At 36.4% G+C, this 24277-nt stretch overlaps 3 protein-coding genes across 3 annotated transcripts; 2 read left to right on the top strand and 1 right to left on the bottom strand.

Annotated features, from left to right (window-relative positions):
- LOC133986411 (uncharacterized) lies at nt 1-1994 on the top strand. The gene is made up of 5 exons (XM_062426231.1): nt 1-43; nt 205-529; nt 686-1043; nt 1143-1290; nt 1990-1994. The coding sequence occupies exons 1-5, from the start codon at nt 1-3 to the stop codon at nt 1992-1994; spliced, it is 879 nt and encodes a 292-aa protein (XP_062282215.1).
- A 1506-nt stretch (nt 1995-3500) lies between these two features.
- On the bottom strand, nt 3501-7302 carry nitr13 (novel immune-type receptor 13; the record flags this gene model as incomplete). The annotated part of the gene is made up of 5 exons (XM_062426230.1): nt 3501-3694; nt 4662-4726; nt 4884-5000; nt 6507-6854; nt 6954-7302. Coding segments are annotated over 5 exons (999 nt in total), but the record flags the coding sequence as incomplete, so codon positions are not given.
- A 1867-nt stretch (nt 7303-9169) lies between these two features.
- On the top strand, nt 9170-23977 carry LOC133986402 (integrin alpha-6-like). The gene is made up of 26 exons (XM_062426220.1): nt 9170-9301; nt 14380-14504; nt 14584-14705; nt 15434-15513; nt 15591-15861; nt 16347-16466; nt 16589-16802; nt 17138-17334; nt 17779-17867; nt 18026-18153; nt 18446-18535; nt 18622-18686; nt 18820-18965; nt 19164-19304; nt 19444-19565; nt 19722-19878; nt 20072-20155; nt 20231-20310; nt 20398-20472; nt 21027-21129; nt 21324-21500; nt 21590-21691; nt 21934-22044; nt 22655-22759; nt 22943-23068; nt 23683-23977. Exons 1-26 carry the CDS (start codon nt 9170-9172, stop codon nt 23767-23769), a joined length of 3249 nt encoding a protein of 1082 aa, XP_062282204.1. The 3' UTR covers nt 23770-23977.
- Nucleotides 23978-24277: the final 300 nt, after the last annotated feature.

Here is a 24277-nt window from a genome sequence, read left to right as displayed (position 1 = left end):
ATGATCGTGTTGTGGGTAACACTGCTTGTTCTTCATCAAGGATGTAAGTACCATCTAATTCTGTGTATTCTGTATACAGTTAAGAATTTGCATGTCAACAACATGTTTGGAGGTTCGCATTTCATTTTTTTGTGTAATATATTTTCTACATTATGCAATAATTGTTATTGACAATGTCATCTTTTATATTTTCATTTAATTCAGATACGCTGATTCCAGTGATCACAGTTCAACCTGGTGAACCTGCAAACTTCACATGTGCTTTCTCTAGTGATGATCCCAGCAGTAAAAATGTCTACTGGTACAAGCAGAGTGCCGGTGATACTCTGCAATTAATTGCCCAAGTGTATAAATCAACAACTCCTGAGTATGGACCAGGGTTTTCTCCCTCAAGATTGAAGGCACATAGAGATAGGAATTTAAGTAACCTGACCATTTTGAGGACAATCCAAGAAGACGAGGGAATGTACCACTGTGGAGTCATGGACTGGATTAATACTGAATGGAGCGGAACATATTTGTTAGTAAAAGATAATAATGTGATCTATTTTAACTTAACTTTAAAGTGTCACTAACTTTCCCAGTTTCATTACAAAACTTAAATTTATATTTGTGATATACTTAAATACCAGTTTTCAAAATGTGTAAGGAGGTCTTACATTTTTAACATAGTTTTACATTACACAGGAAACACTGAAAAGACATCAAACTATACTGTTGTTCAGGGGTCAACAGTATCTGATCCAGTCCATCCAGGAGTGTCTGTGACTCTCCAGTGTTCAATCCTCTCTGACTCTGGGAACAAGACGTGTTCAGGAGGACACAGTGTTTACTGGTTCAGAACCGGATCAGATGCATCTCATCAAGACTTCATCTACACTGATGGAAGTAGCCCTGATGAATGTAGAAAGAAATCTGACATGCATTTGTCTCCAAAGAGCTGTGACTATCACTTCTCTAAAAACGTCAGCTCCTCTGATGCTGGGACTTATTACTGTGCTGTGGCCACATGTGGAAAGATATTATTTGGAAATATAACAAAAGTGGAACTTGGTATGATTTGTTGTTCAATAATGAAAATAATACTCAAATTATGTTGATAAAATCATGACTGATAAATCTTTTTGCGAAACATTGACAAGTCTTTCTTTTTTCTAAATATTTTAGTGCAAACAACACATTCACTATTTATTGGAATAGTGATATTAACAGTCTGCTTGGCCGTTTCTGTTGTTACAAATATCGTCCTCATCTGCAACCAAAGTCTCAAAATACGTGAACAATATAAAGGTAAGTGTTGTAACTAGCTAATGCTTCTGTTACACAAAAACATGTTCATTTGATGTATAACATTTTTATTAATTATACATATCATGTACAAGTTTGAACAAATCTTTACAGTAGAGGTTCTATAGGGTAAAAATAATGGCATAATAATATTATTGATAAACTGTTGAACAACAGCACCAACATGCATTCAAAAGATAAATATTTAAGTCTTCATAGAGCCTGTTCATCATTAAATTCACTGTACTACATTTTATCTGAATAATTAAAGAAAATGTAAATTAAGTTCCTTCATCTATGAAATATTTATTCTTATGATTTTATTCATCTTTAGGAATGGAAAGCACTATTTCAGAAGCACGACAACAGAACTTGCATCAACCGAGACATGATATTGTGAGTGAAAAAAACAATACGGAATGTATTATATTCCATTTAAAGCACTATATATATATCACGTTAAATATATTATCATTTTATTTGCTGTACAGACAGAAGTAGATGATGAAATGAGCTACGCTGCACTGAATTTCTCTGAAAGAAAAGCAAAGAGAGGAAGAAAGAAGAGAGAGTTTTCAGAGGACAGTGTGTACTCTCATGTTCAATGTTAATAATATTGAGCTTTTGCATTTGTGTGTCATTGTTTCTATTTTTTATCTTTGTCACAACAAAAATGTGTTTGACCAATGCTCGATGTCTCAGTCTGAAATGACTTATTGTTGCAATAAAAATTCTTAAGCTGACTGGCTCAAATACTTTCCATGTGAAACACTGACTATGTTTTGAGTCTGAAACACAATCACTTTGCCAAAATTAAAAAACAACAACTTTGAAATGGCACCATACAGAATATAATTACATAAATACTATTGAATAAAATAGCAGAGTATCATCTGAATCCTCCTATCCCCTGTGTGTGTGTGTGTGTGTGTGTGTGTGTGTGTGTGTGTGTGTGTGTGTGTTTGTGTGTGTGCGTGTGCGTGTGTGTGTGTGTGTGTGTGCGTGTGTGTGCGTGTGTGCATGTGTGTGCGTGTGTGTGTGTGTGCGTGTATGTGTGTGTGTGTGTGTGTGTGTGTGTGTGTGTGTGTGTGTGTGTGTGTGTGTGCGTGCCTCAAATGTGTGCATTTCTGGAGCTTTAGAAATGGCCCACTCAGTTTCATGTCGTCAAACATTCCCACAACAGAAAAAATACTGACATTCCTGTTTGACCATCACTGCACATTTAGACTCATCGTGTCTGGATCAGGCAAACCTGTCTGTCACCATTTCTTTCCTGCTGAGAACAGTCTGAATGGAGCTCTGCCTCCCACTCAACAGTTTACCTCATCCTGTTTGTAGCCTCGTCAAGTAGATCTCACACTCCAGCATTGGCCTATGCAAAGGCTGCAGTCCTTCCAGCATGCTCATACCGTAACAAACCTCAGGTCTGGTTTACATGAAAATCTATTTTGGCCTTAAGTTTGATGAATTACATAAATGTTCAACCCTAATCAAATATTGCTCTATTCCTCCTTTCTGTCAGTAGGCTGAAGCCTTGCTTTAGAAAAACTTTCTGTGGTCCACTGATAGGTGATGCAATTCTAAGGAAATTCAGTTTCCTATATGAAATCATCATTTTGGTCATGATGTATTGTTCTTAGTCATTGTTATACTGACAAAGCAAAAGTCTTGTGTTATTTGTGTGCATTTGCAAAAATGTTTACTTAGTTGCTTACTTTTTCTGACCTGCTGATCAGGTTTATTAGTTCTCCTACTTCTCCGACTGAGAATAGTCTTACACAAAGTCTCTGTACATGAAAGTCTAAGAGGTCTATTACAATGTGGGACCTGCACGAACCCATTATCCATACCCTGGAGCTTCCCATATCCTGGACTTCTAAGAACCTGTTTCAATATAATTGTCCTAATAAAACTGTATTATGAGTAAATATCCACAAACATGTTTAATATCATAATAAAAATAACATAGAACATGGATTTTCTCTTTAATGGCAATACAAGTTTTTCTTCAATTATCCATATTTTTTCCAGAATTTGTGTGATTATTCATAATCAATATGACAAGCTATAGTAATAATAATACAAATTAAATAATAGTAAATATCCATTCCTCATTCAACCAAGCAAAATTAGAAAAGTGTTGTCTCTACCGTAAACTATCTGACAATGCTCTTAACAATAAAAATACTCCAACATATTTGAGATTACAATTTCTTACTTCTCCTAAACAGGAATTGTATCTGACAATGCACATATCAGATGTTTCTTCATCATGGGGATTTCACTGTCAGTCTCTCATGCCAGAGTACAAACAGTCCTGTGGTAACTCGCTTTTATTCTTCAATCTTTTAGCTTTTCTTGAGGGGAAATCCAGTGCTACATAATTCAGTGCTGTTGCATCACCATCCTGCAAATGATAATTATGATTGTTAGAGGTTGGTCCAATTCATTTTAACATCACATGTTATAGAGTTCATATTATGCCCCTTCCCCGAGTTTAATATTTGGTTTATATTCAGACATTTGTACATTTTATAGTTACAGCTGTACAAGGTACTTTCTCAGCGTGAAATGGACTGTCTTGTGTCTGCTCAAAGCCCCTCTCTTCAGATTGGCTGACTGTTTTCTGAGTGACTCACGCTCACACCAACCACAGTAATGAATTGTAGCACGGAGAGCAGAGGAGAGAAAAAAGCATGACCATAAATGACAGCAAAATGCAGCTGAGATTCTCACACTGGGCTAAAGTGAAATGAGGAAAGGCGGGGGTCCTCGTTGAAGAGGCAGGCTGCCCTTCAAAGCAATGGCAGGGGAAATGCTGACTATATATAAGTCCAAATGGCTCGTTTAAACGCACAGTTTCAGTTTCTGCTGTGTGAATTTCTTCGTGGACTGAGTCTTTTGAGACTTTGTATATAATATGCTTTATAATCTAAAGATTGCTGATTTACATTCTAATGTAATTACTGAACCAGGAATAAATAAGTTTAAGAAGTCACTCTTGAGTTTTGTTTAAGAGAGGGTTGACACACAGAAAACAGCCACCACTCGGCCGCCTGGGAGCAGATGTACTGTGCTGTCAGTTCAAGCAGCAGTTAGAATCTTGCAGATCAATGATGGGATGTCAGGGATGATTGGTTACCGCACCACAATTTTAAACCCCTTCTGGGTAAGAGGTAATTTATTTGAACTTTGCACTACCTTCCCATCCCTCACCAACAACTATCCCATCATGGTCCTTTCTGTTTTGCATAGAAAATGAATAGGAGCCACCCAGTATGCTACGTTCTGGCACATATCCAATGCAGAATAACCATATTATAATACAGTTCCACTCATGCAATAGATTATAATATATTGACAATTATATTTACCTCAGTACTTGGTTGGACCTCTGCTGGTCTTTCATTTCCAACATGATAAGAAGCCGTTAATCTTCCTATACACAAAAGCAAGTCATTTGACAAAAGGGCGCCAATGAGTAATATAACCCAGATGATATTTAAATAGATGAAACAGTGAGAGAATTTTTCAGATTGACTATGATACATTTTATTAATGTATCAAAAGATGAATGTAGTGCACAATGAACACACCTTTGCAATGTTTACAAGCTGACCTTCGATTCCTGAAGACAATCAGAGCAGCAATCACAATCACACAGCAGGCCAGCAGTGTCCCAAGCACAATGAGAAATGGACACAGTTTTTGTCCTGGAATCAGAAAGAAAAAAACCCCCAGAGAAACAGTTATAAGTTCATGTTAAATTATTAAGTCATATATTTTAATTTAAGTGAAAAACACACTGCGTACACGCTGCGAAACAATTAGTGAGCTGTGACTGGAGAAACACGCTGCTGTTTTGCTGGGAAATTTGTGCTTATTAACACCTCTGGACTACCAGGAGAAAAACCAAAGCAGTAAGTTATGTAAGTAAGTCTGCTTTTGCTCTGGCTCTTGTCTTCTTTGTTGAGGAATTAATGTTTTAGCTGTGTGTGCTCGGGATTAGACGACCGGTCATTGCAGCCGTGTTTTTCTTTGAAATGTACTGTCGACGGCAACTGCGAGCCTTATTAGCTGGAGAGCTAATATCTTCAGGATGTTTCTAGCCAGATAGTACAGTTTTTGTTGTTTTGTATCATTATGCCTTTATGTTGTTTGTTGACATTAAAAGGAGAGTGGCAATGCACTCAGGAGTAAGAAAACGTCACATCCATTGGATTTTCGCAGAGTTCGTGGCCTGGGACACTCTGTCTGACTCTACAAGTTAATACCAACAGTCGGGTAATATCTCAGTTTTTAAGTTACGTTAATACCCATTCCCTCATTGACAATAAAAAAACAATACATAATTGAATAGCTTTGTAATAGTAAAATATAGATCCTTTAAGTATGATGACATTGTTACACTTAAACCATTTTCCCTTCCCCTTCAACAGGATTAAAAAACATATTTTGTAACAGTATTTTTCCTCTGCCACATATTTTAGAAAATGAAAGACACATTTCAACTAACAACTCCAGAGCCTCAGTGATTTGTTACACAATTGATAAATATAACTGTCTTAGCTTTTGGTTTTTTTTTATTTATTTATTCCTGTTTTATGTTGTTTTAAGACAAGTTGATAAAATAATCTAATGAGATAAACAATTTTTTGCGGAAAAAAATCCACACAAGTTTAGTTTTAATAAATCATTTGAAAATGGCCGTTATATAAACTTTTAGTTCACAATAGCTTTACAATCAGCTAAGAAAATTTCAGGCATAACGTGACACACAGAAGTAGGTAATCAGATAATGAGACAGAAAATGGAGCAAATACACACAGAGACAGAACAAAGAGTAAAATGCTGCAGCTGAACTGTGTCCACAACAAGGCCACTAAAAGTGCACTAAGTGTTACCATTGGTCCACCCCATGCACCTAACCAATTCAGTGGTTTCCAACCTTTGCGGCTTGTTTATAATGTATTTCTACGAACTGTGAGCACTTCAAAGCAACAAGTGAGACCTGTGTGATTTGCTGATCATCTCATGATCGCTTTGATGTACCCTCGACAATCCCCTGGGTGTGAGACAATAAACTAAATCAATTAAATTGTAATACAAAGTGCTAATAATAACTATAAGTTATAACTATTATCAATATTAAACCAGTTTTCTCAACAATGTACTTAAAAAGATGCGTTTATATTTGAAATAAGACTTTAAAGACATACCTATCTCCACTTTTGTTCCCTCTCCAAACAGGATCTGTCCACATGAGATCACAGCACAGTAGTAAGTCCCAGTATCAGAGGAGTTCTGTATAGTTTTGGACAGACTGTAGACACAGCTCCTTTCCTCTTGTTCATCACAGCTGGTTTTCTCAGTGTAAATGACACCTGGGTGTGAGTCTGCTGATCCAGCTTTGAACCAGTACACATTGCGTTGGTCTGGACACTGGGCTCTGTTTTCTTTCTTCTTGGAAAGAAGTGAACACTGCAAAGTCATTGACTTGCCCGACTGGACTGACTCCGACTTCGGAATTTGTTTCACGTAGAAAGAGTTCTGCTGTTCTCTATGATCTGTGTGATTCACAAAAAAGGCATGAACAAGAATTAACTGATTGTTTTAGGGTTTGATGCAGGCAAAGGAAACAAAGATACTGAAATTAATATACTTACCTTTCACAGCCAGATGTGTGCCATTAATAAAGTTCATTACGTATGCAGATCCAGCTTGACAAAAGTATGTTGCTTCATCTTCTTTGCTTACATTTCTGATGTTAAGAAAATAATGGGTATTGCCTTTTGTAACGTTGAATCTTGAGTCATTAAATGGTGTTTTAAGTGGGATTTTGCCAAAAGATCCCATAGCAATAGTCTGGAACATATATCCAAAACTCTGTTTATACCAGTAAAATAACCCAGCCTCCTCCTCAAAGATTGGGCATGTCAAAGTCAGATTATCACCAAGTTCAGCCACAGTCAAAGAGATCTGTTGAGGAATCTCTGTAGTTTGAATCAGAGCTAAAGAAAAGAGACAACAACAGAGTCACTAAACATGGCAAATACTATGAAAATTATGAAACAGAGGCCAACTGCATGTCCATACAAATTGTTATCAATGCTGAAATAAAATGTACACACTAAATGTTACACTTTAAAACAATGGTTTACAATACTCAGTAATAATATAATACTATACAATACTCATCTTACATAGTAAAAGAATTGCACTCACATAATGTACTGAAAAGAATCAAAGCAGCCAGTCTTCCGATCATTGTGTTTCATCACACTTCTGTTGCACAACTGATGTCTTCCCCCTCAAATGGAAGATTTAGTCACAAGGTGACCAAGGTTTACAAAGTGGAAATCATAGTGATTGGCTGAAACATATAAAATGCACTTCCTGCTAAATTTTGCAAACCAGTGACCCATTTTCAGTGAATCTACAATATTTCCATTGTTTTTCGTTGATATATCAGCTAATGTCTCTTAAACAATATTTTAACATCATTATCATATCTATACTATATAAAACAATTATACAGTTAAGTAAAAATTGTACAGAAATAGTTGTTAAAACTGTATTTGTTCCATTCTTTACAGTGTGACTGATATTAAAGCATTAGCAATTAAAAGTACAAATTCACAGTACTCACCCAGAAATTCCTTTGACTATAATATGAACAATAATGTTGACAGTATGATCTACTGACATACTATTCAAGTGTTGAGGTTTCATTTTGAGTCAGATCAAACTTTTTCTCAGTCAAACAGATATGGGGCAGAGAGAGGATATAGGACAAACAAGCAAGGAGCCACCTAAAAGAAATGCTTGTTTACATATTTAGAGTGACACTCGGCTCTCCCTCTGTTATACATTAATGCAAGATTATGAGAGTACCAAAACTGAAAAGTAAAGTAGAACATTTACTCAAGTTCTGTACATAAGTATGATTTTGAGATATACTTGTACTTTTTTGTCATTCATTTCAGTGAGTATTTTTTTCATTTTATATATTTTTTACTTTTCACTCCAATCAATGTATTTGACAGCTACAGCTACTTTTCAGATTAAGATTTCATTTATTAATTATGATTATTTAATCTAGATTAAACTACCCAAATATATATTAAGTGGTTAAAATTAGCTCCAGCAATTAAAATTACAATTTTTTTTTTATTGTTAATTAATCAACAACACTGAATAATGAGTGGTTTTATTTTTAATAGTACCTTTTGTTGCTAATGTATCTCTACTTTAAGTCAGTGTTTTTGATACTTTAACTTTGCTCAATGGAGGCTTACTGAAAGAAGAGCAACATCAATCAGTTTTGTATCATCTGCTCAGAATCAATAGGAAGATTTTCAGGATTGTGTCCCAACATTTAAATAAGTTTTTTTTAAGAATACTTGCATACAGTAGACACTTCAGTACAGAAGGTTGTTCAAGTCAGCAGAAGTGGAATGTAGAGCCCCCATGTCTAAATCTGGTACTCAGCGTCCCATAAGAGCATTCATGGACGACCTAATGTTGTTGCTGCAGGTGCAGATGGTTACTACAAGCTTGAATTACTCATCTCATGAGCAAGGATCAGTTTTTGAAGAAGGGAAGAGTGGCCAACCAGATACACAGCCCAAAGTCTGGGCAAGACACACTTCAACAAACCTAGAGTGACTTAACAACCTGGCTCACTGAAATTGACAAATGTTAAAGCCGCTTTGGCAGTAGTCCTTGTAAAGACAGGAAAGAAGTGGCAGGTACAGGAAGCTGTTTGGGTTAGGCAGGATTAGGGTTAGGGTTAGAGTGGAGGCATGGCTGCAGCCCAGTATCTTGGTGGGCACTGTAGTGGTGCAGCAGGCACGGCTGGGCAGTTTTCCCAAACCACACTATGCCCATGAAAAGCAGAAACATCAACTGGTTCAGGAAGAGATACAAGCAGAGGTGGAGGAAGAACATTGCCGCAACATGGTTGGCATGTACAAACAAGGTGCCTAGACCAGACAGAAGCATGCAGAACCTTGTAAGATCACCTGGACAGAGCTCTGGAGAGCTAACCCTAACCCTAACCCCAACCCCCCCAAACAAACCATCACCTTCATCACAGCTGAAGAGAAAGCACAACATCAGCCTAGCTTTTTGGAAGGGATTCTTGTCACTGCACGGGGGTTGAGAAATGAAGACGAAGTGTAAAAATAGGCCACTGTAGATATGCACAGATTGTCCTGAAAGAGAAAGAGGACTGTTGCAGATGCATAGCTCTGTGCAGCTTAACGTTGCAGAGTGGATGACATTTTGGTTATACTAGCCTTATGAATTTACATAACCCAGCTTTAAAAAAAGGTCACATTAAATAAAAACTATATAGGAGTTGCTTGTGCAGCAACAGGACAGGATCCTTCAATGGCTTATCAAATCACCAACAATTATGTCAATGTGACACACGACCAAGTTGGACAACACATGACCAAAAACAGAATGTTTGGTGGGAAAGTGCCTTTTCTCCCAAGTGGCAGAAAAAGGTTATTTTGTTCCTGACTTTCTAGGCATGAATTTAGTGAAATCAGTCAATACCCTAAAAAATAATTGAGTTAGTAAGAGGTCTAGATAATCTTCATATTCATTTGTAGGATTTAAAAAAGACTGCTGCATCACACATTATCTAAATAGAAATATGTCCATCAGATTTTCGAGGACCGTAAAGAAATATAAGATTGTGTTTCTGTTAAAGCTATCTTTTGAGATAGAGAGTGAGAATAGAAACACGCAGGCCCATGATACTAGTTCCTTTTCACACCTAAAAGCACATCAGGTAGCCAACATTGTCCTTTGATGATAAAATCTCACTGTTCTTTGAGCGGCCGTTGGTGGGCTTAACCACTTCACGGCGGACGTGTTATTTTCTGATCTCAGGAAGGAAGAGAGACGCAAGACAACCGCCTACATGTTACATAAACAGGATTGAGCTGAAGTAACTCATCTCAATCTTATTCATTTTATAATATTTTGTTTAACATATATTTCAAATTAGGATTATTTCTTTGTCAATGTCACTGTGATCTTTTCAGCCAAATTTTCTATTATGATATATGGTATACGGCAACAGTTTTTATTTGTATACAAAGGTTGCTCCGCAGCAGCATTGTTTTGTCAGCAGGAAGTCCATCCTGAAGTATGCAGTTCACTGTAATTGAAGAGTTCAAGGTCTGTGCTTGCCAGATTATGTTTATAAATTAGGGTTAGGGTTAGGGTTAGGGTTAGGGTTAGGGTTAGGGTTAGGGTTAGGGTTAGGGTGACTGGCTTGCACTTATGGGTGCCTTAGAGGATGTATGATCTTATTTGGTTTTGTCTTTTTAAACTGACTGGTTTACATACATATACATACAATTACTTACATACTCTAAAATCACTGGGTTAAAAGTTTACCCAGTTTGGGTCAATATAACACCAACACAACAATGGCTTAATGTTACCCCAGAACGCCACTGAAGTCAAGGGATGGTTTTGACCCAGTTTTATTGTTATTTTTAAATTTGGAATATTTACCCAAGTTTACAAAATAGGTAAAAATAACAGATTGCTCCTGGGTAAAGTTATGTCAGAATTTAACCCAGTGATTTTTATTGTGTACAGGTGCCCTGGAAGCTTTATATATACATATAAATTAATGATTAACTATCATGTAATAATGAATTAAAAGATAACTAACTTGATATGTTGCATGGTCAGTGCAAGGTCAATCTGTTTAAACCTGTAATTTCATAATATACCTAATCCGTCATGTATCTACAGTAATTGGTGATTCATAAATTTAAGGTCTTAATATTTGTAGACGACAGCACTTTAAACATGCTGTCACTTGAGTGAAATGTGGTCTGGGGTGGTGACCCAGTTGCCAATTATAGCCCAAACTATTTGCATTTGCAGGTATTTTTCCAAACTGTGGGGCTCAAGAGAATTTTTAAATGCAATTTTATGTGAGGTTGCAAACACAAAGCAAACAACACTGCACTTCAGTATGAAGTTATTTTAAAAAGAAATCTCTGAAAATAAATGTGCACTTTTTTTGTGTAAACCTGCACAAAATGTAAACCCGGAATATAAAATCATTTTCTTCCTTGTGTCAGAAGTGCTAACAACAAGGTCATTTCTGTTCAGAAATGCGAAAAACAGATATTTCAGGGGTAGCTACTCAAAAGTAGCTTGTTTGAATCAACAGAGGTCTTACTTTTTTGGTTGTGCAGTGCTGTAAAATTCCATACCATTGCCTGTGAAACAAAAAGCAAAGCCACGTGCAGAAACTATGCTGTGAAATGTCAGCTGTGGCTGGCCATTTCTCTGCTTTTGACAGACCGCTAAGCATGTTTACTCAGAATGTACATGACTCTGGGCATCAACAGGATATGCAGCTAAGGTACAAGAAGCCTCAACAGGCTAAATTTAGCAGAAACTGTTAACATGATAGTTTCGTCTTCCTGGATATGCCCTCATTTAGTTGAAATCACTTCCTAAGGAGTATATTTTTTAACATTGAAACCACAATTGTTTGTTTTAAATAGTAGATTTTAAGTCCTAATTTTCAACAGGTTGGCAAGATGTTTTATGATATGTTATGTGATTAAAGTCCTGAAATCAAAAGTCTGAATGATATCTTTGTGGGGTTACTTGTTATAAACATTCAAAGACATCACTGTTTCACTTTTACATTGCGAAAGAGCAAACATTAAATTCATGTAATGTAGGGTTCAAATAACATTCACTATCTTACTCAGACCATTGGGGGTTCATCTTGTGTGTAGTCAAGCAGATAAGGGAGAAAACCAACAAAACGACTGACCAGGCTAAATACTGGCTGGTTTTGTTAGGGGTGGGTGTGAGGGCAATAAAAAAACAATTTTAATCAAATTGAACAAACTGAACAACCTTTGATCAAGAAAAGGTAATTAGGGAACTCTAATCCAGTTCACCGTAAATCTGAAAAGATTCTGTGGGACATAAAAATGGAAAATTGATGGCTTTAAAAGCTCAAGGTTTTAGACTAGACAGTTTCAATTTAAGCTCTTATATTGTCAACGTCATTTAGGCCCCATGCAATAATGATTGTAACACAATATAATGTACACTAAACTTGTAAAGTAGTGTTATACAGAGATAATTACTGTTAAATTTGAAATTAGATGCTATATAAAAAATACTACATGCTACATAAAAAAGTGAGGTTTGCAAGACAGTTACTGTAAAACAGATCTTTTGCCAGGAAAAAGAGGAGGGTCGAGTGAACCTAAAGGCCAGAGAAACAGGCGAGTGAGCAGAGGATCAGCAGTTTCAGCCCGCTGCATATGTCACAAAGATGTAGGTGGGATCAGTGACTGAGTAGCACTCTCTCATCTGTTAGCAACTAAATAACAAGAAGATTACCACATCCTGCAATGGAAAAACTCAGTTACTAATGGCTAGTAATATCACAGCGCACCCATGTGTATATGTGTGTGTGTTCCTGCAAGCAGTTATTATTATTAAAAACTGGTTTGATGACTTAATCAACTAATTAATTAAATAATTTAAAACAATTTTAAAAGTGCTGGTCTCTGCCCTGAAACTGAAACTCCCCCCTGGGGATTTGCACCTCGTTCAGACCGCTCAACCACACTGACACTGAAGTTTCCATGTATCGTTGTTTTATGTCACTGTGTGTTTGTGTGTGTGTGGGAACGCGCCAACCAACACATCTCATGTACATTGCTTAATTTTCAGCTTACAGCAAAGGAACTCAGCTCAAACAGACATGTGGGTCATAAAATCTCTCACTACAGATCAGTGAACACCTCTGTATGAGGTTGTGTTACATAAATCCATGTCTGTTGGTTTTTCTGTTAAACATCCATCAAAGAGAGACAGAAGGCCATACAGCGAGTGGATGTGATGCAGCAGAAAGTATGAGCCAAACTCACACCAGCAGCATGTTAGTATGTGTCACAAGTATTTCTGAGTCCCATGAACTTGTTTCTATCTAAAGTTTTATTTTTACTTTTCAGAGTTTGAGAAAATTTGACCACCTCTGTTACAATTATTACTACATAAAGGTGAGTAATAGTAAGGATGCTTAGTAATTGGTTGCAGCCTAACAGAGGCATTATTTTGTCCGATTTTTAATAATAATAAAAATAATACGTTTAATTTATATAGCGCCTTTCACAAACCCAAGGACGCTTTACAGAGGAAAAAATAAAATCAAAATTAAAACATTAAAAGAATAAAGAAATATATCAAACCCTCTAGTGACAAACACTCTGGCGCCACCTGGTGGAATTTTATGCTTTTAGTTTTCTATATTGACATATGATATGTTGTGTGACAATTCTCAGTTTTACTGTAAAGTGAACAATTGCTATTACTGATTCATGTCAATCTGACTTGGATTAACATTAAATTGTGCACACAAGAGCTTCAAAGTTGTGTTATTCTCAGTTTGTATACATTGCAATGACAAAAAAAGGGCATTAATTACCTTCTAGTATGAAATGTTACTTAAAATAGATTATAATAACGATTACAATGAACAGCAGGGTGTTGCTGAACAAAAGGTTAGGAGTGCCCAATTAATCTGTCTGAGAAGAGGGTTTCAGAGCAATTAAGAAAGACAAGTTCTCTGGATATTCAGCCATGGTCATGTTCACTCTTTTGCACTGCTTTTTACAGAATCAGTGAAAGGCACAGCATGACCTCATTTAATTTTCTCAGTAACCAGCCATTATTCACTGTCAGCGCATTCCCAGCAGAAGAGACTTGGGTGTGTATCACATTTGACTTCCATCAAAACAGAGACTGGTTAATATTAACTGTAGTTATCAAATAAAAAAGTTGAACTCTGCAGCTGTATTGCTGTAGAGATACATTTATTGCCACCACACCCTGTCTGTCTGTCTACAGTGAGCCAGTAAGCACCTGCCAGGGCCAATCCCTTTTCTATGAGGGTTTACACTTCCTCTGTGCTTTCACAGAGAACGGGCACTGTATGACAAACAGCAGATTACTTTACTCTGTAACATAATGGCAGAGCATTGGTATTTGGTGTATCTTTGGACTGTCTGGCTCTTCCAGACCTTAAATGTTGCAGCTTTCAACCTGGATACCCAGAACGTAACGCAGAAAAATGGAGATCCAGGCAGCCTGTTTGGATTTTCTGTTGCCTTCCACCAGCAGCTGAACCCTACCAGAAGGAACCTGTGAGCATAATTAAGATATTTGATAAAGTTTCACTTAATTAAGTCAAATCTTGCTGCATTGTATGTCTTTTTTCCTTAGATTACTGGTAGGAGCTCCTCGATCAAAACATCAGAACCAAGAGAATGTTACAGGTGTCGTCTATCAATGTGATCTTACTACAACATCTGACCGCTGTCAGCCCATTGAGTTTAACAATGAAGGTGTGTTGGCCTATTTTTCCTGACTAGTGCAGTGCCTGTCCAAAAACGTGCTTGTTCATTGCTTGACCTCCAGCCACTACTTTGATGCAAAGAAAAAAGTCTTCTAATAGTAAATACATATTCTTTTTTTATTTTAATTAAAATATGGGTTGCATTTAAAAATCAAATAATGTGCAAGATAAAGCGGATTTAGTATATTGGGCTCTTAAATCGTTCCTGTTTTCTGTGCCTTCAGTTTGGATTTGAGCGGGCCTGTTTGCCCGCTCAAGTCCAAAAAATTGTGCTTTGTCTATAGTGGCACTATAGTGGAAGTATTAGCTTAATTTTCTTCATTGGCTTACCATCTTACCAGCACCTCTAGATCATGGGTAACTTCTGTTCAACCATGTATCTGAAAGCCTCCTGCATAGTCAGTCACTGCTGATCTTTTAAACTGGCTGCTACTACTACACTTTCTGTCTAGTGTGTCCATTCTTGATTAAAAGCTCTGTTTACGTTGTCTACTTTTCTCTCTTTAGAGCACTTTTTACTGGCTTTTAACTGACACATTGCACCAAAGTCAATACGACACTCCCCTTTTTCCCCAACAATGCACCTGCTAAGTTGGAAATCTATCAGAGATATACGAATGATAAGCATACAGACAGACAAACAGCTTGCTTTATCTATAGAGATTAAATGAGTCATTGTGTATGTTTCACTAAAGCTTAACCTTCAAATTTTTCCAGAGTTCCTTGAGAGTAAAGGCATAAATGGCCAGTGGATGGGAGTTAGAGTGACAAGCCAGGGTCCTGGTAAAAATGTAATGGTAAGGGAAACACTCCACGTTCAAAGAAAAAAAAAACAGTTAACTGATTTTATAATTCTGTTATTCTTCCCTTGCAGACCTGTGCTCATCGCTACCAGCAGTGGAGCCCGAGCCCAGGCCCTTACAACCCTCGCCTTATTACGGGTCAGTGCTACCTCTTAGGAGATGACCTGCAAGTCGGGAAGGAAGACAGGACGTGGAGAAGGGTAGTTTGTGATTCTGAACACTTAACCAGACGTTCAATGAACCACGAGTGGTTTGCATACTGCCAGCAGGGTCATGGAGCATCTTTTGCAAAAGACAACACATCTTTGTTATTTGGAGCACCAGGCGCTTACCTTTGGAAAGGTAAAATAAATCAGCCAAAATGTGCAAATATGTACAGCATGTGCCTAATGACAGCAAGCTAATTTCACATTTCACTGTGAAATTTTTAAGGAAAATAGACAAATTTAGGGTTCAAAATTCAGATGTATGTATTATGTAGAATTTCACTTTTAAAACGTTAAATGTTTGCAATACCCTTAATATGAAATGTGCTTTTTTTCCTGCAATATAAACATTTTCATTCATTTCATTTAGTTTACTTTTTTGTGCTAAGGTAAAATAAAACATTTAGCAGCACATCAGGTGTTTTATTAGAAAAATGGACAAAATATAGTATGCTGATTAATAACAGGGCTTCATTTCTTTTCTTTTTGACATACTTTTTTACTATGATATCTAGTCACCAATATTAAAAATGTATGACTTCCTTACAATGCCATTCTCGGGATGATGCACTATTTCTAAATTTTGTTATTCTGTATTTTTTTATGTGATACTGTTTAAAGGGATCGTACGAATGGAGCCCCTGGATAACCTGGGCGTCTCCAGCGAATACGCTCGTGAAACTGGGGATATAGACAATTTCAACACAAAACTCATACCTCTACAGAGAGACAGCTACCTAGGTGAGTGTCTACTCTGGTCAAAGACTTTGGGATAGTGAGGTGCCCAACAAGTCTGCCTTTATTCCTTAATAAGGTAATAAGGTAAACATTTTCCATAAACACATTCCTTTTCTGTCCTCCAGGATTTTCCATTGACTCAGGAATGGCTCTCCTCAGGAAGGGTGAGCTGACAATTGTGTCAGGGGCACCCAGAGGAGGCTACAGCGGCCAAGTGACATTTATTAAGGCGGATCCAGTAGCACGGAGAAGTTTGTCTGTGGAGTTAGTCCTCTCTGGCCCGGGCCTGGCCTCCTCCTTTGGCTACGCTGTGGCAGTGGTGGATTTCAATGGTGACGGGTAAGTCTCCATATTTAACTCTTTCATATTGTGGAGAAAAATAAACATACATCCTTTCTGAGTAAATCTTTACAGAGTGTTAACACTTCTGGTCTGAAATATAGTCATGACTATATACTTTACTTTATAATACTTTACTTTATTTGCATTATTATTCATGGATTAATCTAGCTACTATTGTTAACTGTACACACACAGAGCAAACATTGCAGCTCCTTTAAAAAACACCACATATCACTACCTCAGTATTCTGCCAAAACAAACATACCCTGATCATGTTATGAGACTGTTGTCAGTTTTGCTGTGTTGTTTTTGTTCTGTTTTTCTGTTTCCAGGTGGGAGGACCTTGCCGTAGGAGCACCCGAGTTCTTTGTTAAAGACGGTTTGGTTGGAGGGGCAGTCTATATCTATATCAACAATGAAGGAAAAAACTGGGACAAGATTATACCCATCAAACTTCTTGGACATAAAGATTCCATGTTTGGCCTCGCAGTGGAAAACATAGGAGACATCAATCAAGACGGATATGGAGGTTGTGATGCTTTAATGAGTAGTGAGACTCAGCAACTCAACTTTCACTGCTGCTAGCCGAGACATTTAAAGTTCAACAGATGTCTTTCTTTCTTTACAGCATTTTGTATCTTTATGACATATACTTTTGAAAATTAATATACATTTGAAAATTTGAAAAATGTATTAACTCAATTTTCACTTTTACTAGCAGAGACTTTTAAAACTTGACAGCATCCTATTTAGATTTGTTCCCCTTGATCTGATATACACAAAAGAATGGAATGAATTATGTATTTATGCTTAATATTGTAGCATAGTAAAAACATGATTTTGAACTTTTTTTTAAAACAGTTTTAGGGAAATATGAATTATATTTGTAATCTACCATTTTTTGTCCCTAATTTACAGTGTTACCCTCTTTCTACACCATCATATTTAACATTATGTTCAATTTTGCTGACAGATATTGCTGTGGGAGCCCCTTATGATGGCTCTGGTCGAGTATACCTCTACTATGGCTCATTAGATGGCATCAACACAGAGCCAGCACAGGTGAGGTGTTGTGGGGATTGTTATGGAGACCAGTTTAAACCTGTAGACATTGTGAAGTTTAAATTTTCATTGAGCTCCTTTCACATTGTATTGTATGAGTCAACAATATGAGCAAAATGTTGAAAACATGATGCTTGAAACTTTTTTGACATCTGAAGGTACTTTCATCAGAATCCGAAAAAATCACTTTGTTTGGATATTCTCTGTCTGGCAATTTGGATGTGGATGACAACCAGTACCCTGATTTGGCCGTTGGGTCGCTCTCAGATTCTGTATTTGTTTACAGGTAAATTTACAGTTTATAGTACAAAAATATAGATAGATTAAAAAAAAGAAAAGCATAGTTATGAATGTTTCAGTTCAGGAGTTGCCTATTTCAGTCAAATTTTATTTATGAAGTCTGACATATTGTACTGCTTGGCGATTACTCATACATACTGTAATATAACACTGAGTTCAGGATCCTATTGAAAGCTGAAACCTTGATCTCTGAAGAACTAACCTAACTTGGCATGAAATCTTCTGACTCAGGGTTGAGTGTGTTTACTGTGCTAGTTTGTCTGTTGTGTCTGTTACAGAGCGAGGCCAGTGGTCAGTGTCAGCAGCTATCTAAAGCTAACACCAAATGAAAAAGACATCACAAAGGAACAATGTGATAAACACACGTGGTAAGAGATACAAAATAAATGTTAAAAATGATCTAACTACAGCTACAAAATCTTATAAATGTTGTATTTACCACAAACATTTGTAGTTATTTTACAGTGCAGGCGTGCTTTACCTACACAGCACATCTAACGTCCTTCAACCCTAAACTGAGTACGTTCCATAAATATCCTCGCTGACATATTTCTTCTTCTGAATTTAAGGGTTTTTTATTGCTGATATTTTGTAGCATTTTTATCTTTCACATCTCGTTGGTATTGATGTAATCTGATATGCACCTCCACAGTACTCAATTACACATTTGAGATTGATGCTGAGAGGAGAAAATCAAGGCTTCCTCCCAGAGCGGACTTAATGGGTTCACCTCAAGGAAAACTGGAGCTACCTCGCCAGGGGTTGAAAGTCTGCACTGATACCAAGCTCCGCCTCCTGGTACTGTGTCATTGTGAAATGTCCCAAAAAATTAAAAGTTATTAATAAAACTAAATATTGAATATTAGACAGTCACTATTACTGTATTACTGTAAATTAAAGGAATTAAATTAAAATGGGTGTGTGAAGAATTTTAGACTTTTACTTCAAATACTAGTTAGTGTCACACTGAACCAGAACTTAATTCTTCTGTTGCAGCGAGATATTAAAGACAGACTGCACAATATCCTTGTTTCTGTAAGCTTGTCTCTACGGAACTCTACGACAAGGACAAGTGATAATCTGCCCAACCTCACACCTGTCCTTAACCTCTACCAGCAGAAAACAACTGTCTCAGAGGTACAAATGTGTGAGTGTGTATGTGTCCATCTCTGTCATCAAAGCTGTGGAAATGTATTTTGTGTTTGAGACCAAGAAACGCTCAGTTTTAAGAATTTAAAACGTTAAGACACTGTTTTCACTTCTGTATTTTTCACAGATTGTCTTAATAAACAAGGGCTGTGGAAGCGACAACATTTGCCAAAGTAACCTGGAGTTACAGTACAAGTTCTGTTCCAGGAAAACACAAAATGGTCAAGATGTTTTCAAATCATTGGCCAGGTAAGTTAAAAACAAGGAATACCAAAACAAACATAACCCTAAATCATGTGGCTATTTTGGTTCCTACTAGAAACAGCAATACAAGTGATCAAAACCCAACTATCTAAACCCAAACTGCATTTACTTACAGTATCTGGGGTTATGTCATGTTTTCAGTGAGGATGGTGTTGCAGTCATCACTCCCTCTGATGAAGACATAGCCTTGGAGATCACTGTGACTAACAGGAACGGAGATGACGCACACCAAAGTCACTCAGTCATCAGGCTCCCGGATACTCTTCGCTACACCTCTGTTGTCTACAATACAGCATCAGTGAGTATATATATAAAAGAAAAACTTGAAAGAGCAATACTCAAAAACATTTATGAAATATCAGCCTGAAAGGAGAAAAAGATATTGTGATGTATGCATTAATGATATCATGAGATGGTGTCCGGTGAGTTTTGCTTATTTATTATGTATTAATTGTATATTTATGTGTGTGTCTGTGTATTTGTATCCATAGGAAACACATGTGACATGTTCAGCCAATGAAAAAGGAACATTTGTAGACTGTGAACTGGGAAACCCACTCCATAGAGATGCTGAAGTGAGTGCCATTCTTCAGTTTCCGTGTGTATCATCATATGTATGTGTAATATCATGGCTTTTTTGCTCATTTCAGGTTACATTTTATGTCCTCATGTCAACGACCAGTATCTCACTGAGTACAGAAGAGGTCAACGTCACCCTGCAACTTGAAACGTAAGAAGGCAGACAAGAGTGGAAAGCAGCCGTGGATCAGTGTGGTGTATATGATTATAGATCATTCTTCTCTTATTCTTGATGCAGAACAAGTGTGCAGACGATACCACCAGTCGAGGCATTAGCCAAAGTGATTTTTGAACTGAATCTGCAAATATATGGGTAAGTTCTGCTTTGTATTTTTTTACTGACTTTATAATTTTGTTATTTTATGCAATAATTGTTTTATGTTTTAATTGTCCTTTTGACACAGATATAAAGAATACTGTTATTTTTGTTCTTGTGCTACACCAGAGCACAAGCATTTTTACTATTTTTATAATTGATTAATTGTTGTGAATTGTTTTTAAAGATAAAATGATAAAATTCTCTGGTTCCAGCCCATAAATGTACTGGTTTCCTTAGTCCTCTATGATAGAAAAGTAAAACGTTTTCTGATAAATGGTTTGAGTAAAAAAAAGAAAAGGGAAAAAAAAGAAGGGAAAAAAAGAAAACTGATTCTTTGAGTTGTGGACTGTTGGCAAAACAGGATGCATCTTGGGCTTTGATACCTTTTTCATTTCATTGTATAGACCATTGTCTATAAAAGACAATGGTCTTGTTCAAGCAAGAAAATAATCCTCAGATTAATCAAAAATGATATTAATTGTTATTTGCAGCCCTACATTGAAATGTAAAGGGAGTTTTACATCATCAAGGTGTATCTTTATTTTCAGTCAAGCCAGGCCCTCTCAAGTATCACTTGGTAAAAATGTGCAAGGTGAAAGTGCCATAGAAACAGTTGATGAAATTGGAGCTCTGGTTCAATATGAATTTAAGGTGAGATGCTTTTTTCATTATATTATATTATATTATATTATATTATATTATATTATATTATATTATATTATATTATATTATATTATATTATATTATATTATATTATATTATATTATATTATATTATATTATATGCATCATATTCCACATTTTTTCAATTCAACAAAAATCTTTAATTTCTATTTCTCTTAACAGATAACAAATTTGGGCAGAACACTGAAATCTTTTGCCAATGCATCACTTAATATTTATTGGCCAAAGGAGAATTCTGTAGGAAAATGGCTGCTATACTTGACTCAGATCAGCAGTAAAGGGGTGCAGTCTGTCCCCTGCTCACCTGTAAATGAGATCAATCCACTTAAACATGTAAAGGTAATATACCTCTATATTTTGTTTTATTGTTCAACATTTAAGCAATGCCTTTATACCACACATGTAGTCTGATAATTTTTGATATCAAGGGCTGGCATGACCCTTCAAGGAAAAGACGTGAAGCTGAGCTTGAAGCCCTCTCTAGTGATGTTTTCACATTTCTGCCGACAAGAAGAAAATACAAAACCTTGGTAAGAAGTTATTAAGTTGTTATTATAAAGCTCTAAAATGAAGAATGTAGATAACTACTCTAAATTTAACTTTATTTTCTTGTTCTGGACTTCAATTGGCTTTGCTGCACTTTTGTGATTAGTTAGGACAGCATTTATGGAGAAGAAGGTTTGCCAAAAGAGTTTGGTGGTTTGATTGGCTTGAAGTCTGTCTATCTGTGAATCTATTATGTACCACTGGCTTATTATTCTCTCCTCCTCAGACCTGCTCAGATGGACTGGAGTGTGTGGAGATACGCTGCCCTCTGGTGGGCCTCGACAGTATCGCACTGATTATTCTGCATTCTCGCCTCTGGAATTCTACTTTTACAGAGGTGCTTCATTTATGTAAAATACTTTTTCACATATGTTTGAAATGCATCAGTGCTGTTGTTTTAAGATATAAGAAATATTCAGACTGACTTATAGCTTTCTTGCTTACTCTTTTTAAAATGATCCCCTTTGAAATTTAGAAACAAATAAGAATTACTTATAAAGTACATAGTGCCAAAGTGCAAAACATCCATAAAGAACATATAGAGTCCAGTAATTTCTGTCTTCATAAGTCCAGTATGTTCAAGGGGGAGGCACTGAGATTTATCCAGACTTCTCCTCCATAGGTCAGCAAGTATCTGTTTAACTACAATGTCAATTACAGTCTGCTGTATTATCGTAGCACATCGATAATCGAAAGTTTTCCACAGTTTTAAACATACAATATCCATAATGATCTGTATTAGTTCTGTATGTTTGAATGGCAATTTATCTTCCATAATACAATGCATGACAGATTTATAACATAAATCAAAACGTACACCATGAGACTTTAGTTTATTCCAGACTTCCTCAGCTAAGATAGTGTCTTGTTGCTTTCTTTGTGGAAATCAAAACTATAACAATAAATGTAAGCTTCACTCAGTCATTTATTTTCCCTCTCCAATTCAGGATTACAGCTCTTTGAACTACCTGGACATTGTTGTGGATGCTGCTCTCAACTTAACAAACTCTCCAGAGAATATCAGACTTAAATCAGAGAAGCCTGGGACAAAGGTTCTGTGGAATTACTTATGCAAATAAGTAGATGCCTGTTTCTATAGCTAAAGATGTACCTGAATGTAACATTGCACACAAAGATCTTTGACTTTTGGATACATTCTGCTTTTCATAAGGAGTGTTTACATAGCTCGCCTATTAATATACAACAACACATTCATATGACATCACTGTCCACAGGTAAAACTGACCGTGTTCCTCGAGAGAAAAACTAAATACTTCACCAAAGTCGCCTGGTGGATAATCTTCCTGACAGTCATCGTAGGACTCCTGTTATTGGCAATGCTTGGATTCTTGTTGTGGAAGGTAACAAATCAAATCAACCCATAACATATCTGCAGAAGACTGACTGATAAGTTAAAAGTGCTATTCCATGCATGCAAGTGTTAAAAGTTCATTTCATTTATTCAGTGAAGCTGAATAGCTGAGAATTACAAAGACAATTCTTGATGTTTATTTAAATGTGCAGACTGTTTAACTATGATTTGCTGATTTGTTGCATCCATGCTAAAACTGTGAAGTATGGAATTGTATGGAATCACATATATTATCATCCAGTTTATTTACAAAAATACTTGAGTTTCATGTACTTGCTGCTTTGCATTTTACAGTGTTTCTTTAGGTAACAGCATAATTTTTCAGCTTTGGTTGACATTAAGTCCAACTTCACTGTGATATAGAAAAATCGCTAAATTAGAAATGATATACAATATAAATCATGAAATACTGTAATTGCCTCATAATGTGAAAGCACGGAAATACAAATACAAAAGTACATATTTTTAGTACTTATGTATTACATATGGACTCTGAATGCCGAATTCTGTCAAGTCTATCAAGTTATGTTTTTTAATGCTCTGCCTCAGTAAATCTAGTCTGTGAATGTCATGTTGACTCGTTTTATTTTCTGTCCTTGTCAGAGAGGATGCATCAACTGTCACACTCATAACAAGATTCCTTTACATGACGGAGATCCAATGGCAGAGACTGCTCCTCTGAAAGGCTAACAGGAGAACTGGACAGACGATATTGAGAATTAAATTCTCTACCTTCTTTCCTGTCACACTTGTGTCCTTCTATAGTAAATGATCTGCTACTAAAGCAGAACAATCTTAACTTTGACCCAGTGATGTTGGGAGTTGGGGCATTTCTGATGCAGAAGTAGGTTATTACTGTAGCATATCTTTACACGAATACATTGTAAATGAAAACAAATTGAAATGTAGATACTTTTTTTATTTTGCTGCTTTTGTACAAAAAAAAACACATGCCAACACAATTTTCTTCTGTTTTTTAATGAAGCAAAAAATATCACTTGTTTAATACCAAAAAATGTTACAACAACATGAAAAAAGTTGTGCTATACTTTCACCATGATGGAATGTGCGAGTCGTGGGAATGGATGAGAGGTTGCACTAAATAATGATTTACCTGAAATTGAATCATGAAATATTGCAGCCACCACGGACTAATCTGAACGCTGATCATCAAAAGCACATGTGATTACAATACTGT

This window comes from Scomber scombrus, chromosome 9 (genome assembly GCF_963691925.1).
Source record: "Scomber scombrus chromosome 9, fScoSco1.1, whole genome shotgun sequence".
NCBI lineage: Eukaryota > Metazoa > Chordata > Actinopteri > Scombriformes > Scombridae > Scomber > Scomber scombrus.
The sequence above is the reverse complement of the archived record's forward strand: the minus strand, read 5'-3'. Positions and strand labels throughout refer to the sequence as shown.